General features: G+C 45.2%; 1 protein-coding gene across 15 annotated transcripts in view; it reads left to right on the forward strand.

Annotated features, from left to right (window-relative positions):
• Positions 1-14,245, forward strand: part of ST6GAL1 (ST6 beta-galactoside alpha-2,6-sialyltransferase 1) — a 132,058-nt gene that overhangs the window by 110,144 nt on the left and 7,669 nt on the right. For all 15 annotated transcript variants that reach the window (XM_037746082.1, XM_037746081.1, XM_017549562.2 and 12 more), the window contains 2 exons: positions 10,413-10,511; positions 11,783-11,957. In XM_037746082.1, coding sequence (XP_037602010.1) covers positions 10,413-10,511; positions 11,783-11,957 — 274 coding nt within the window. The remainder of the gene's footprint in view (positions 1-10,412; positions 10,512-11,782; positions 11,958-14,245) is intronic.

Below are 14,245 nucleotides of genomic sequence, written 5' to 3' on the forward strand. Positions count from 1 at the left end.
TTGCCCTGGAATCTACTGTCCTGGTTCTCTGCTTAGTCCTCTTTTTGAACTGGCGAATGGGCTACTTCCTGTGGCTCCAATCGCCAGCCAAAAGGGCCCCCGGACCGGTGTATTTTGTATGGAGAACTGCGGCTCCAGGGCGCCGACAAAGCAGCCGCGCGGGGCAAAGCAGCGGCGCTGGCCGGCACAGCCGCGCTGGCCGAAACAGCTGTGCTGGCGACCGTGGAGCTCCTCCGCCCGGGAATTACCTAGTCTGTGGGCAATAAAAATGCGGCGTCCACTCACCCTCTGCGCTTTCACTGGGAGCTGCAATCCTGAGCTGTTCCTAAAGGGCCATCTTGGATCCTCCCCCCAATAAAATATTATTCTTAAAAAGGAAGGAAATACTGATATTAGCTACTACATGGATGAACCTTGAAGACATTATGCCAAGTGAAATAAGCCAATCGTGTGCATGCGCACGCGTGCGTGCACACACACACACACACACACACACACAAAATACTATGAATGGTGGTTGCCAGGGAATGCGAGGTGGGAGAATGTATGGGGAGTTACTATTTAATGAATATAGAGTTTCAATTTTGCAAGATTTCAAAAGTTTTGGAGATGGGAGATAATTGGGCAGCAATACAAATGTACTTAATATCACTGAACTGTACACTTAAAAATGGTTAAGATAGTCAATTTTATATGTATTTTAATACAATTTTTTAAATTGGAAAGAATGTCTGTAGAGGAGACAGTCACAAAAGGACAAACACTGTATGATTTCACTTTATATGAAACACCTGGAGTAGAGACAGAAAGTAGAATCATGTTTGCCAAGGGCTAGAGGGAGAAAGGAATGTGGAATTTTTGTTTAATGAGTACTGTGATTTCATTTTGGGAGGCTGAAAAAGTTCTGGAGATGGTGGTGATAGTTACACAATATGAATGTACTAAGCCGAATTCTTAAAATTGCTAAAATGGTCAATTTTGTGTTGTGTATATTTTGAAAGCTTTTTTTTTTTTTTGGAGACAAAGTCTCACTCTTGTCCCCCAGGCCGGAGCTCAATGACCCAATCTCGAGTCACTGCAACCTCCACCTCCCGAGTCAAACAATTCTCCTGTCTCAGCCTCCCAAGTAGCTGGGATTACAGGTGCCCACCACCACACCCAGCTAAGTTTTGTATTTTTAGTAGAGACGGGGTTTCACCATGTTGGCCAGGCTGGTCTTGAACTCCTGACCTCAGGTGATCCAACTGCCTTGGCCTCCTAAAGTGCTGGGATTACAGGCATGAGGCATTGTGCCTGGCCTAAAAGCCTTTTTTTTTTTTTTTTTTTTAAATCAACAAGGAGAAGCCAGTTGATTGATAGAGGGAGAAAGTGAATGACGGTGGTGGAGCCAAAGCTAGTAGAGGTAGAGGATGAACTCCAGCAGGAAGGAGTCAGAGGGAAGACGGTAGGAGTCGGGTAGCTGGTGGTAGTCCATATTAGAAGGATGAGAGGGCTTCTATTTTCTCTGCAAAGTGGGCTGCAAGGCCAAGTCAGAAGAGGCTGAGGGGGAAACAGGTTTTAGTAGAGAAGGTTTGAGCAAAGAGATTTGAAACTGTCACTGAGGTGACGAGAGAGTTAGTAAACCTGAGGAATGGAGTAGGATTTCCAGGCCATGCTGAGCTACTTTCAGTGTCTTAAAAATGGTTAAGATAGTCAATTTTGTATGTATTTTAATACAATTTTTTAAATTGGAAAGAATGTCAGTAGAGGAGACAGTCACAAAAGGACAAACACTGTATGATTTCACTTTATATGAAATACCTGGAGTATTTGAGGTTGAGGAGAACGAATTTAGAGAGAAACCAATCTCTGATGCACGAATGGTAGGATCTGGAGGTGAGCAGGCAGCAGCAAAGACGGGAGAGTGAAGCTGCCCTCCCTGAACATTCTCTTGGACTGCAGAGGTGACCTCCTCTCTGAGTACCTTTTTGTGATGTTTCAGTCATCCTCACTGTGAAGAATGGAATCCCAATCCTGCAAAGATTCTGAAACTTTATTTAATGCCAAAGTAAGGTTGCCTGGGGATTAAGAGTACTGGAGTCAGACTGATCAGATTCCTCCCCCAGCACTTCCTACGTGAGTGACTTGAGCAAGTTGCTTTACTTTACCTCTCTGAGCCTCAGTTCCATTATTTGTAAGGTAGAAATAGGAATAGTTACTATCCAGGTTTTTTTTTTTTTAAGGATCAAAGGATTTACTATGTATGGAGCATTTCATCCAGAGGCTGGTATGCAGCAAGTTCTTTGTAAATAGTAGTGATGGGCACTACTGAACCGGGAAGGCCTGCCTCTGCCTGTTTGAAATGATTCTACCTTCCCAAATCCCAAGCAAATGGGCATCTTCTCTCCCAACAGGGAAGATGAGTCAGCTTGAGACCACTTGAGAGGCATCTAGCAGAAGGGAGGCAAAGCTTCTGTTAAAGGATAATTTTTAGGAAAAAAAAAGTATGATAACTCTCATAGAGACATAAAAGTGAATTCATAATGAAGATTTTATTTTAGTTATCGGTTGGATCCAGACAGATATTACAACTGGTTCAGAAGAAAAGTCAAAGCAATGCAAATTTGGAGTAAAGAGGAGTTAAACTAGTTTTTCTGTGAGATAAGGCAGGGGGAGGGGAGAAGTCAATTGAAACTCTGCTGGGCCGCATGCTGCCCAGTAAGCACATGTATCAGTTGCCTGCAATTCACAAAGGGTTGTGAAATAGCTCCCATAAAATCTGATGAGGAGGAAAGGTGTGCTCAGAAACTGCATGGCTTTCTACTGAAGCAGATTTTTTTCCCCTTACATGTCTAGATCTCTGTGCACCATTGTGCCAGGGCTGAGAGGAGGGTGGCCCACTTCCCAAAATACACTACCTACCCTCAAGAAAACCTTTTCTGCTTCTTCTTAGGTAAATCAACTGTTTTCTCACCTCCTGTAAGCAATACTAAATATGTGGCTGTTCTTCAGTACTCAAGTCCTGGGCAGCTCTGTGACAGTGCTTGTTGTGGTTCTGAACTGTGATGGACACTTTCTATCATTGCCCTTTCTTATCTTGATATCCTAAAAAGCTGGTGGTCTGTCTTCTCTGTCTTTTGTCCTGGTCAGTTTTCCTATTTTGTGTTCTGTTTCTGTGGATGAGCAAATGGGGTCCCCACCCCCATTGCACAAGGAAAGCATCTGGTACCCAGAAGTCAGAGAGAATAGCTGCTGCTTTGGTAGAATGCTCCCTGTGAGTGGCTGGTTCTCTTCCCAGATGGAGACAGAGAGGTCTTCCTGACAGCAGCTGCCCTTCTCCTTCTCATCCCCCGTCCCACTCCCCTTCCTCTCTTCCTCCTCCTCCTTCTTTCTTCGTTTTGCTCGTCACCCAGGCTGGAGTGCAGTGGCACAATCTTGGCTCCCTGCAACCTCTGCCTCCTGGGTTCAAGTGATCCTCCTGCCTCAGCCTCCCAAGTAGCTGAGATTACAGGCACCCATGACCACCCCTGGCTAATTTTTGTATTTTTAGTAGAGATGGAGTTTCACCATGTTGGCCAGGCTGATCTCAAACTCTTGACCTCGGGTGATCCACCTGCTTCAGCCTCCCAAAGTGCTGGGATTACAAGTGTGAGCTACCACACCCGGCTTTAGCAGCTCTCTTTTTAATTTAATTTTGAGACTGAGTCTTACTCTGTCGCCCAGGCTGGAGTGCAGTGGCGCAGTCTCGGCTCACTGCAACCTCTGCCTCCTGGGTTCAAGTGATTCTCCAACCTCAGCCTCCCAAGTATCTGGGACTATAGGTGCATGCCACCATGCTCAGTTAATTTTTTGTACATTTAGTAGAGACAGGGTTTCACCGTGTTAGCCAGGATGGTCTCCATCTCCTGACCTCGTGATCTGCCTGCCTCGGCCTCCCAAAGTGCTGGGATTACAGATGTGAGCCATCGTGCCTGGCCAGTGGCTCTCTTCTAAAGGCATCTGGACCCACATTTGTTCAGCTCCCCCCCTTGGGCTGTGATGAAGGCATAGAAAACAAAAGACGCTTTTCTTATTGAGAAGGTGGCTTTTTATAGAGAATGGTGTCATACCGTTAGGTTTCAGGCCAGCAGACCTAGTCAGGCATATATGCCTCTGTGCCAGGTGTGGCTCTGAGTCAACAGGAAAATGATACATTTAAATGTGGGTCTTTAAATAATGCAGTTTTGACTATAAGTGTTAGAAGGTTTCTGTGAGACTCAGCTCAGTACCTCCTGTACCCAGTGGGCCTGAGAGAGGAGACAATGGGACAAGAAGACACAGTGGCTTCCTTGGAAGCTTTTGTGCTAGCTGGAGAGAGAAAACCTGCTTCCTGTATGCCTGGAAGACAACCAGGACATTTCCAGATTACTCAGTGGGGCTTCTCTTGAAATAATAGCGGTTGCCATTTGTTAAATATATTATACATACCACATGCCTTATCTCATTTGGTCTTCATGGCAAACCCTGTGAGGTATGACCACCAACCACCATTTTACCTCAGAACTCAGGCTCCCAGAGTTTGAGTGAGTGGCTCAGATAGCCCAGAAAGTAAATGACAGAGGTGGGATTTGGGTCTAGGTGTTTGACACCAGCACCTTAAATCACCAAAGCTTTCCTGAAGCTTCAACTTCACTTCTCAAGACACGGACACAGGTGTCTGAATGGGTTGGCGGGGTGGGTGGGAGGGGGTGAGATTTCTATCCACAACAGGTCTAAAAACAGCTATGGTGAGCTGGGTGATTTTGATGGAACCCCTTCCATACAGTATATTAATATCATGATTGGAACTAAAATTTAAACATGATGGCAATCATGAATTCTGGGACTTCTTGACTTGGGCCAGCAGACATACTCTCAATTACTATCTCTCAGAATCAGAGAAAGGGTGTCTTCAGGCTATGTCTTCACACGGCTTTTCCTCCATACCTGGTGGAAAAAGGGAGCTCTGGAGGTCTCTTCTTGCTGTAAGGACACTGGCCCCATTGGATTAGGCCCCACCCCATGACACATTTAATCCTAATGACCTCCCTCACAGCCCTATTTCTAAACATTAGTCACATTGGGGATTAAGGCTTTAACATTTGAATTTTGGGGGAGCACAATTCAGTCCATAACACAGAGAAAACAGATTTGAGAAGAAGTCCAAAATATGCACAGTGGTAATATCTGAACATCTGTGTGTGTTTCTATTCTTGCATTTTCTTTTTATTTATTATTATTATTATTATTTTGCTTTAAGTTCTGGGTTACATACGCAGATCTTGCAGGATTGTTACATAGGTATACACATGCCATGGTAGTTTGCTGCCTCTTCCCCCGTCACCTACATTAGGTATTTCTCCTAGTTATCCCTTCCCAATCCCCTCACTGCCTGCTATCCCTCTCATAGCCCCCCATCCCCCACCAGGCCCCAGTGTGTGATGTTCCCCTCCCTGTGTGCATGTGTTCTCATTGTTCAATACCCACTTATGAGTGAGAACATGCAGTGTTTGGTTTTCTGTTTTGTGTCAGTTTGCTGAGAATGATGATTTCCAGATTCATCCATGTCCTTGCAAAGGACATGAACTCATCCTTTTTTATGGCTGCATAGTATTCCATGGTATGTATGTGCCACTTTTTCTTTATCCAGTCTATCACTGATGGGCATTTGCATTTTCTAGCTGTCCTCAGTGAACATTCGTTACTTTCTGAGAAAGTTACTTTAAACAATGTCTTTAGCAGCAGTGCTCCATGCCCTCGTGTAGTCTTTTCCTGGCAGAGGTTCCCCAGGGCTCTGCTGCTCTGGCCATGACTTATTCTTGGCATGAACTCCTCCCATTCCCCTCAAGAGAATCTCCAAACCCAGGTCACACCCTACACCTGCAGGTAAGTACAGGTGTTTTGAGAAGAGCTTTATTCTTCCAGGAACAGCTGGTACCCCCAGCAGGACCTAACAAGATGGTTATGTCTAAATAAGGCACCTGAGGCTGGGAGATGGAAAATGGTCCATCTAATACCACGGAGTGAGTTAGACACAGAACAGGATTGGAACCCATGCTTCCAACTCCCCATCCAGTTTTAAGGCAATTTTTTTTTTTGAGAAAATCTTTGAACCTCATACAGAGGGAATTAATGTGGGTAAGTTCAGATCCATGTCCATTTAAAGTTCTGGGAGGGGAGTTCCTTTTCCCTCCACCAGATCCCAGCCCCAGCTACTTTCTATTTCTCTTTCTTGATAAAACTATCATTTATCTTCACCTATTGCCATTTTCATGGATTATAGTCTCATTCATCTCGAGTAGCTCAAGTGAATGACTGTTTCTCCATTGAGTACAGGACTGAAGGTGACCTGACCCACATGGTGTGCTTGCTTATTTGAATGTCTGATGGTTTTATGGGTGTAGTCCTGTTGGAGCAGAAAGAATACTCAGTTAGGAGCCTACCTCTGGACTCTGGTCTTAGCTGTGCCCCAAACTCTCTCGTTTGGACAATTCTCTCGTCTCTCTGGGCCTCAGTTTACCTATCTGGAAAATGATGGGTTTGAATTTAATACCTTGAGGATCTTCCAGCTGTGACATATTACAACTCAGGCATGAAGCAAATTCTCCTAACACTCTGTTCTCCTATCCGGTGCTCTTTGACGTCTTTGCCCAAGAGCTATGGTACCCTACCCTGCCCACATTATGTGAGGCATTGTAGTACCCAGGTTAGAAGTGTGGTCTCTGGAGCCTGACACAAGACTCACATTCAGACTCACTTACTATGTAACTTGGAAAAGTTATTTACATCTCTATTTCTTTAATTATAAAATAAGCATATTAACACTTCGTAGGGCTGTTGTGAAGATAAACTGAGTCGAGGTATGACAGTACCTAGTGTATGGTGAGCATCATTAAATGGCGTTGTTGTTTTCATTTATTATAAAGAAGAAAGCTCATGCATCTCTTGGAATTTCTGAGGACAGTGGAGCCACAGCTGGGAAAGTCTCAGGGAGCCAGGAGTTGCTGGCCTCCTGCTTTGCGTACTAGAAAATTGCTGGAAAGGGGCTATAGCAGGGGGAGACATTTTTTAAAATCCCAGTTACTGCTATTCCTCATGGCTATGTCTATATCACCTGGCATTACTACTCTGCATAGAAAGAAGCATAGCTAAAGAAAAGACATTTTGCTTTTAATATACCAGCTGTTTTCAGGGGAATAGGGTAGGATGGGGATAAGGAGTACAGTCACAGAATTCAGTCTTAGAAGACATGTATAAAATAGTGGACGATGGCCCTCTATCCTCAGGCCTCCCTGTCACCAGCTCAATCACGTCTATCTTGCAAAGCCCCATCTAGCAGGAAGCCTGCTTTTCCTTTGGACTGTAGTACCGAATTGCTGTTGTAAAGTAACAATGTTTCCTATGGAAGGAAGACAGTACTTAAAGTTTACAAGATATGGGTTCTGTTCTTAGTTCTTATGGCCTGTCAGCCAGGGACCTCTAGGCCAGTAGTCTCATCCTTGAACTCATCTTTTTTTTTTTTTTTTTTTCCTGTTGGAGTCTTGCTCTGTTGTCCAGGCTGGAGTGCAGTGACATGATCTTGGCTTACTGCAACCTCCGCCTCCTGGGTTCCTGGGATTACAGGTGTCCACCACCACAGCTGGCTAATTTTTGTATTTTTAGTAGAGATGGAGTTTCTCCATGTTGGCCAGGCTGGTCTTCAACTCCTGACCTCAAGTGATCTATCCGCCTCAGCCTCCCAAAGTGCTGGGATTATAGACATAAGCCACTGTGCCTGGCCCTCATCCTTGAACTTCAAATTCCCACCCAGCTCACTACCACAGGTATATACCAGTTGTTCCTTTTTCTCTGTTCTTATGAAGGAAATGGCCTGAGGTCCAAAAGTCCCTTGGGTCCCGTTTTTCCCTCACTCTCAACATTCAATTAGTCTTCACGTCTACAACCGACAACTGTAACTTCTTTTCTCTACTACATTATTTCTTAGGCCACAGCAGGAGCTTCTGTGCGTTCTTCTTTTTTCTAAAAACACTAATCCAGAACTCTAGTGTTTTTCAGTCTTCTTTACTTAAAACGCTTTCCTGGTCCCCATAACCTACTGAAGAAATCCTAAGCTCCCTGGCTTGGCCTCTATCTATGTTTCTCTGATCCCTTCCAGCTCTTTCTCTGTCTCCTAGCCATACTGAACTGCTTGCAATTCCCAAACAGGGTACTGGTACTAGTACTCGCTGTACTAGATGTTCCTGCAAGACAGGAATGCACATCCCCCCCCAACACTAGCTTAACAAGAAAAAAAATGTATTTCCCTCTCATGTAAATGAAGTCCAAAGGTAGACATTCCAAAGTTGGTATGGTGTTCTAGTGTCAGAATCCAAGTTCTTTCTACTTTGTGGGTTTGCTGTTCTCAGCATCTGACTTCCACTTTATGGTCCAAAATGACTGCTCAAGCTCCAGCCATCACATCCACATTCCAGCCAGCAGGAAGGAAGAAGAAACAAGGAAAAGCATAACCTTGGCTCTAAGGATAGTTCCTGGAAGTCACGCTTGCTTACATACCATTGGCTGGAATTAGTCACCCAGCCATATTTATCTATAAGAGAGGCTATGAAATTTTTTATTTCAGGGAGTCTAGGTTGCCATGTGCAAAAGTCAAAACCAGAGGTGCTGGTGATCAAAGAAGAAAGAGAGAATGGATACTGGGTGACATCGAGCAGTCTCTCCCACACTCTCACATATCCGGGAGTCACATCCCCTCTCTCACGCTTACGATCTCCTTACTTGGCAGGCTCTTTTTGGCCCCTCAGCATGCGCTCATTTTATGGCCATTTCCTCATACTGCCTCTATTGTTGCACCGTCACAGCGTGTTAATCATCGTTCAATTATCCACCTTTCCCACTACTTGTGACCTCCTGGAAGGCTGGGACTGTGTCTTACCTTTGGTTTCTTAGCACCCAGTACAGCTGCACAATCTCCAGCCAAGGTGGACACACCACCAATAATTCATGAGTATATTCTTCAGGTTCCTAGGAACTTCCTTACATCTGTAGGAAGGTATGGGGGTGGGGATAGCTCAGGGATTGTAGAGGCTTGTGGCAGATTTCTATTCTTTGGGTTGCACACAGGCCATCTCCCTGGACATTTTTTTCCCAGATACTGCAGTGACACTGATTAGGTCTAAGCCTTGGTAGTGAGGACCGAGGTGGATGGAGAGGGATTATTGTCATGATTCTTGCTTTCATTTCAGTCCGTTCTTTATTTGATTTCTGCCATTTATTCCTCTCAGTTTTTACCTGGGCAACATCATCTCTCACCTGCTTTTTAAGGTGAATATTGACGGCTGATCTCATATATTAGTTCTGGCTTTCTTAAGAGGGACATGGCTCCCTTCATTCTTAAGCCTTTGGGACTACTTTTTCTTTCTCATTTGCTCATGATCTCCATTTGATCTGCAGGACAGCTCCTGTATGAGAGAGCAGAGCAAACGTGTTATTCCCATTTCACAGATAAATAATTAACATTTACATGCATAATTTTCCCCTAAAATTTGGATTCTTTCTTAGGATAGATTCCCAAGCATGGAATTACTGAGTTAAAGAGTATAAATGTGCCTTTTTTTTTTTTTTTTTTTTAAAAAAAGGCTTTTAATACATTTTGTAGAATTGTTCAAGCAAGGCTATCACACTCATGTTTAAGCCAGGCAGGTATAACTACTCATGTGCAGGCCAACCCAGGAGCCAGCATGGTGGGAGAGGCTATGGCTGGTTCCCCCAGCCAGCACAGGCACTCATGAGCTTATCACCAGCCTGGTGAGAGTCTCCTGTTGGGAGATGCACATTTTTGCATGCACTCTGGGCCCTCCACACAAACTGTGTATTTCATCTGGTGCTCAACCACAAGCACAGCCATCTGTTCCAGTGCTGCAGAAACTATTGGCTGTGTTGGACTTCGTCAGAGATCCTACGTCAGTCTCCATCGTGAGGTACTGGACTTTGTACATCACGATGTACTGGACGTTCTAGGTGATGGAAAGGATTCCAGAGATAATTTTAATTCTATGAGACCCTAGCTTCAAACTCTACTCTTGTGTCCCTCACACAAGGTGTGACTCCAGGGGGCTGGGGTGCCATGCTATTTTCACTGTACCCTTGCCCCCGTAATCTCAAATAATCTCAAAGCATGGGTGGAACCCTTTCTAGTCTATGGATAGTGGCTTGTGATAAATGTCCTTTGAGGTCAACACAGTGCAGGCTGGCATCTTTACCTTTCTTTCACTGAAGTTAAGTGCTGCACCAGAACTTAAAAGCCCCAAAGGGGGTTCTGGGGGCTCCAGTTGTACCTTGTGCTATGTCAGCTATTACATCATGTTAAACATTTGCATATGAATGTTCCATGACAGCTTGTCTCTTTCTTTTTACAGTTGGTCACCACAGAGCGGCGCTTCCTCACAGACAGTTTGTACAATGAAGGAATCCTAATTGTATGGGACCCATCTGTGTACCATTCAGATATCCCGAAGGTAAGTGGGTGTCCATGGGAAATAGGGGTTGAGTTTCATGTCTGTCTACAGATTTTCCTGATTTCCTAGGTTTTTCAAGTCTTGACTGTGATTAACTGTCCCTCAAGGCTGAGTATTTGAGTTTTAGGGTACCCCATTTCACCTGGACTAGCAGATTCAGAAGTATTCCTGTCCTATGCCAGCTACTCTCCTTGCCTAGCCAGGTATTGCCAGGTATTATCTCCTAGTTATAGTATTTACTGGGATAGTGGCTGGACTTCCCAACATCTGGGGTAGATTGTTCATTAATGCAATTATTCCTCATGAGCATCAGCAGAATTAGAGAGTAGATGGTGTTACTCCTGTAAATAATATGAGCTCACTTTTGTTTCCCACTTCCAATATCCAGAATTCTTCCCATTTCACTTTTATAACAATGTAAGGGGATAGATGGAGGAGTGGTTGTTCCCATTTTACAGATAGGGAAATTGGAACGTGGAGAATGAAAGTCCCTCATCCCAGCACTTGATTTACTAAGCAGAAGGTGCGGATCTGCAGCAGCAGCTCTTCCCAGGGAAGGAAACGTGAGTGGCAGGCCTGCTGGATTCTAGTCCCCCTGGGACAGTCCTCTCACTGTTATGCATGCCAGTTGACCTCTCCCTGATATAGACTGCTGTGGCCTCGGGAGCATGACTTTAAGGAGGAAGGGCAGAGAGCACTAATCTTGGGACATGTAACTCTTAACTTGGATCCACTAGTGCCTGACAGGCTCTGGTGACCCCTGGCACTCTCATTATCTGAGTTTCTATAGTTTCACACTGATCTCACTTAGAACTCAAATTTGCCTAGGTCAGGACAAGGACTCTGAACCCATAGATGTGGCAACCTATGCTCCAGTTTTCTTCCCTTTAAAAATGAGAGATGGGGCTAGATGGTACCTGGAACTCCTTTCAACTCTGATAGTGTTCCTGGGTAACATCAGCTCCCACCTGCTTTTTCTTTTTTCTACGCATTATTCTTTTTTCTAAAAACACTAATAGCTGTTTTTAGAAGCCTGAAGCCGATCTTGGCTTGCTAAGGTCAACACTCCTCAAAAGCACAGGCTACATGCTAGGCCTTACACTGCTATCCAGTGAAAGCTGTGAGTGGAAGGGAAGCCTGTAGTCTGCTGCAAGAAAAGGGCTGTGCCCCAGGAGAAACGCTTGTTGGTCCTTTCCCCTCCCCCAGCCACTGCTGAGGATGACTCCTGTGGCCCATTTCTCCCTTGAGAGGACCATTTCTTTCTTTTTCAGTGGTACCAGAATCCAGATTATAATTTCTTCAATAACTACAAGAGTTATCGTAAGCTGCACCCCAATCAGCCCTTTTACATCCTCAAACCCCAGATGCCTTGGGAGCTATGGGACATTCTTCAGGAAATCTCCCCAGAAGAGATTCAGCCGAATCCCCCATCCTCTGGGATGCTCGGTGAGTTCATGTCAGGGAAAAGAGCTTGCATGTTTGTTTCTAGAAGAGATGAGCTTTTTTTCTGGGGTCTCATTCGTTCATTCATCCATTTGTTCATTTGTTCACTCAACAATTGCTAGGATTTTGCTTTGCTTGTCCACTGTGCCAAGTTCTATTTAAAATACAGAGGTAAGTAAGATAGAATTCTTTTTCCTGAAGGTATCTATTGGGGGAGTTCAATCAGATGTCTGAGGCAATATTCAATTTGTGCCAGGAGGGAGAGACAACCTGGTGTCATAGGAGAGAGGACACCTTCTCACTGGACAGTCACATATAGCCTCATGGAGGAAGTCATGTTGGCTAGGCTTCTGAGAGGGGAGAATTTAGCAGAAGAAGATGGAGGGAAGGGAAGCCCTGAACAGAGGAGGGAGGGAGGTGGGAAAACATCAGGAGTGGGACTGCCCCTCAATGAGGGCAGGAAGACACTTTTCTCAGGTGTCCAATTTAAGGGGGTACCCCAAAACTCAGTCATCAAGATGAATAATATTTTAATACAGTATCTTCAAAAATCACAATTAATGTGAAAATTATGATGAATGAAATATCAACTATTTAAATCAAGATAGGATCAGTAGGATCAGGATTCAAGATGGCCAATTAGGAGTGCTCAGGATTGCAGCTCCCCGCAAAAACGCAGAGGGTGAGTGGACGTCGCATTTCCAGACGGATTTTTATTTCCCACAGACTAGGAGATTCCCAGGCAGAGGAGCCCCACAGGTCGCCAGCACAGCTGTTTTGGCCAGCACAGCGGGTCTCCGCACAAAATACACAGGTCCGGGCACTGTTTTAGCTGGCAATTGGAGCTTCTGGGAGACAGAGTTGCCCATTCAACTGATAAAAAGCGGACTGAAACAGGGAGCCAGGCCAGGAGATTCTCGGGCTAAAAAGCACCACAAGTCCCCAGTGTGGCTGTTTCAGCTGGCGCAGTGGGTCTATGCACAAAAAATCACACAAATCCAGGTGCTGTTTCAACTGGTGACTAGGATGCCTGGGAGAGTTGCCTGTTCAACCAAAAAAAGTAAGGGCTGTGAGGCAGGGAGCCAGATGTTCAGGCTCAGCTGGTCCCACCCCCACAAAAACAGCAATCTGAAATGCTCTGGATTGAGAGTTTCACAACAAGCACAGCTGAACCTGGGATGGTCCAGCTCTGTGAGGGAGGGGCATCCACCATTACCGAGGCAGCCCGCCATTGCCAAGGCAGTCCACCATTACAGAGGTGGGCTGCCATTGCTGAGGCCGTTCTAACTATACCCCTATAAGCAGGACTGCAGGGAAGTTCCCACAGCAGCTGGGCGGAGCCTACAGCAGCTCAGCAAAGCCTCTGGAGGCATACTGTGACTAGGCTGCCTCCTGACTGGGCAGGGCAGCCCTGAAAAAAGGCAGCAGCACTACAGAAACTTATAAATAAAGCCCCAACTCCCCGAGACAGAGCACCTGGGGGAAAAAAATGGCGTTTATGAGTTCTGCTGCAGCAGACTAAAACGTACCTGCCGAGCAGCTCTGAATGGAACAACGGAACTCACAGCTCAGGACTTGAGCTCCTAAAGAACAGACTGTCTCATCAAACAGCTCCCTGACCCCCGTACATCCAAAGAGTCACCTCATAAAGGAGAGGTCAGACTGACATCTGGCGGGCATCCTTCTGGGACAAAGATAGCAGAAGAAGAAACTGGCAGCAACCCTTACTGTTCTGCAGCTGCTGCTGGTGATCCCCAGGCAAGCAGGGCCTGGAGTGGACCTCAGCAGTCCTACAGCAGAGGGGCCTGTTAGAAGGAAAACTAAGAAACAGAAAGAAATAACTTCATCAATAACAAACTGGACGTCCACTGAGAGACCCCATCTGAAAGTCAACAACTACAAAGACGATAGGTAGATAAATCTACAAAGATGGGAAGAAGCCAGTGCAAAAATGAAGACAACGCCCAAAACCAGAACGCCTCGCCTCCTCCAAGGGATCACAACTCCTCACCAGCAAGGGAACAAGGCTGGATGGAGAATGAGTGTGATGAATTGACAGAAACAGGCTTCAGAAGGTGGGTAATAAGAAACTTCTCTGAGCTAAAAGAACATATTTAACCCAATGCAAAGAAACTAAGAATCTTGAAAAAAGATTTGATGAGATGCTAATGAGAATAAACAGCTTAGAGAGGAATATAAGTGAATTGATGGAGCTGAAAAATACAACATGGGAACTTTGGGAAGCATACACCAGTTTCAACAGCCGACTTGACCAAGCAGAAGAAAGGATA

Source organism: Cebus imitator, unplaced genomic scaffold (genome assembly GCF_001604975.1).
Source record: "Cebus imitator isolate Cc_AM_T3 unplaced genomic scaffold, Cebus_imitator-1.0 Scaffold220, whole genome shotgun sequence".
Lineage (NCBI taxonomy): Eukaryota > Metazoa > Chordata > Mammalia > Primates > Cebidae > Cebus > Cebus imitator.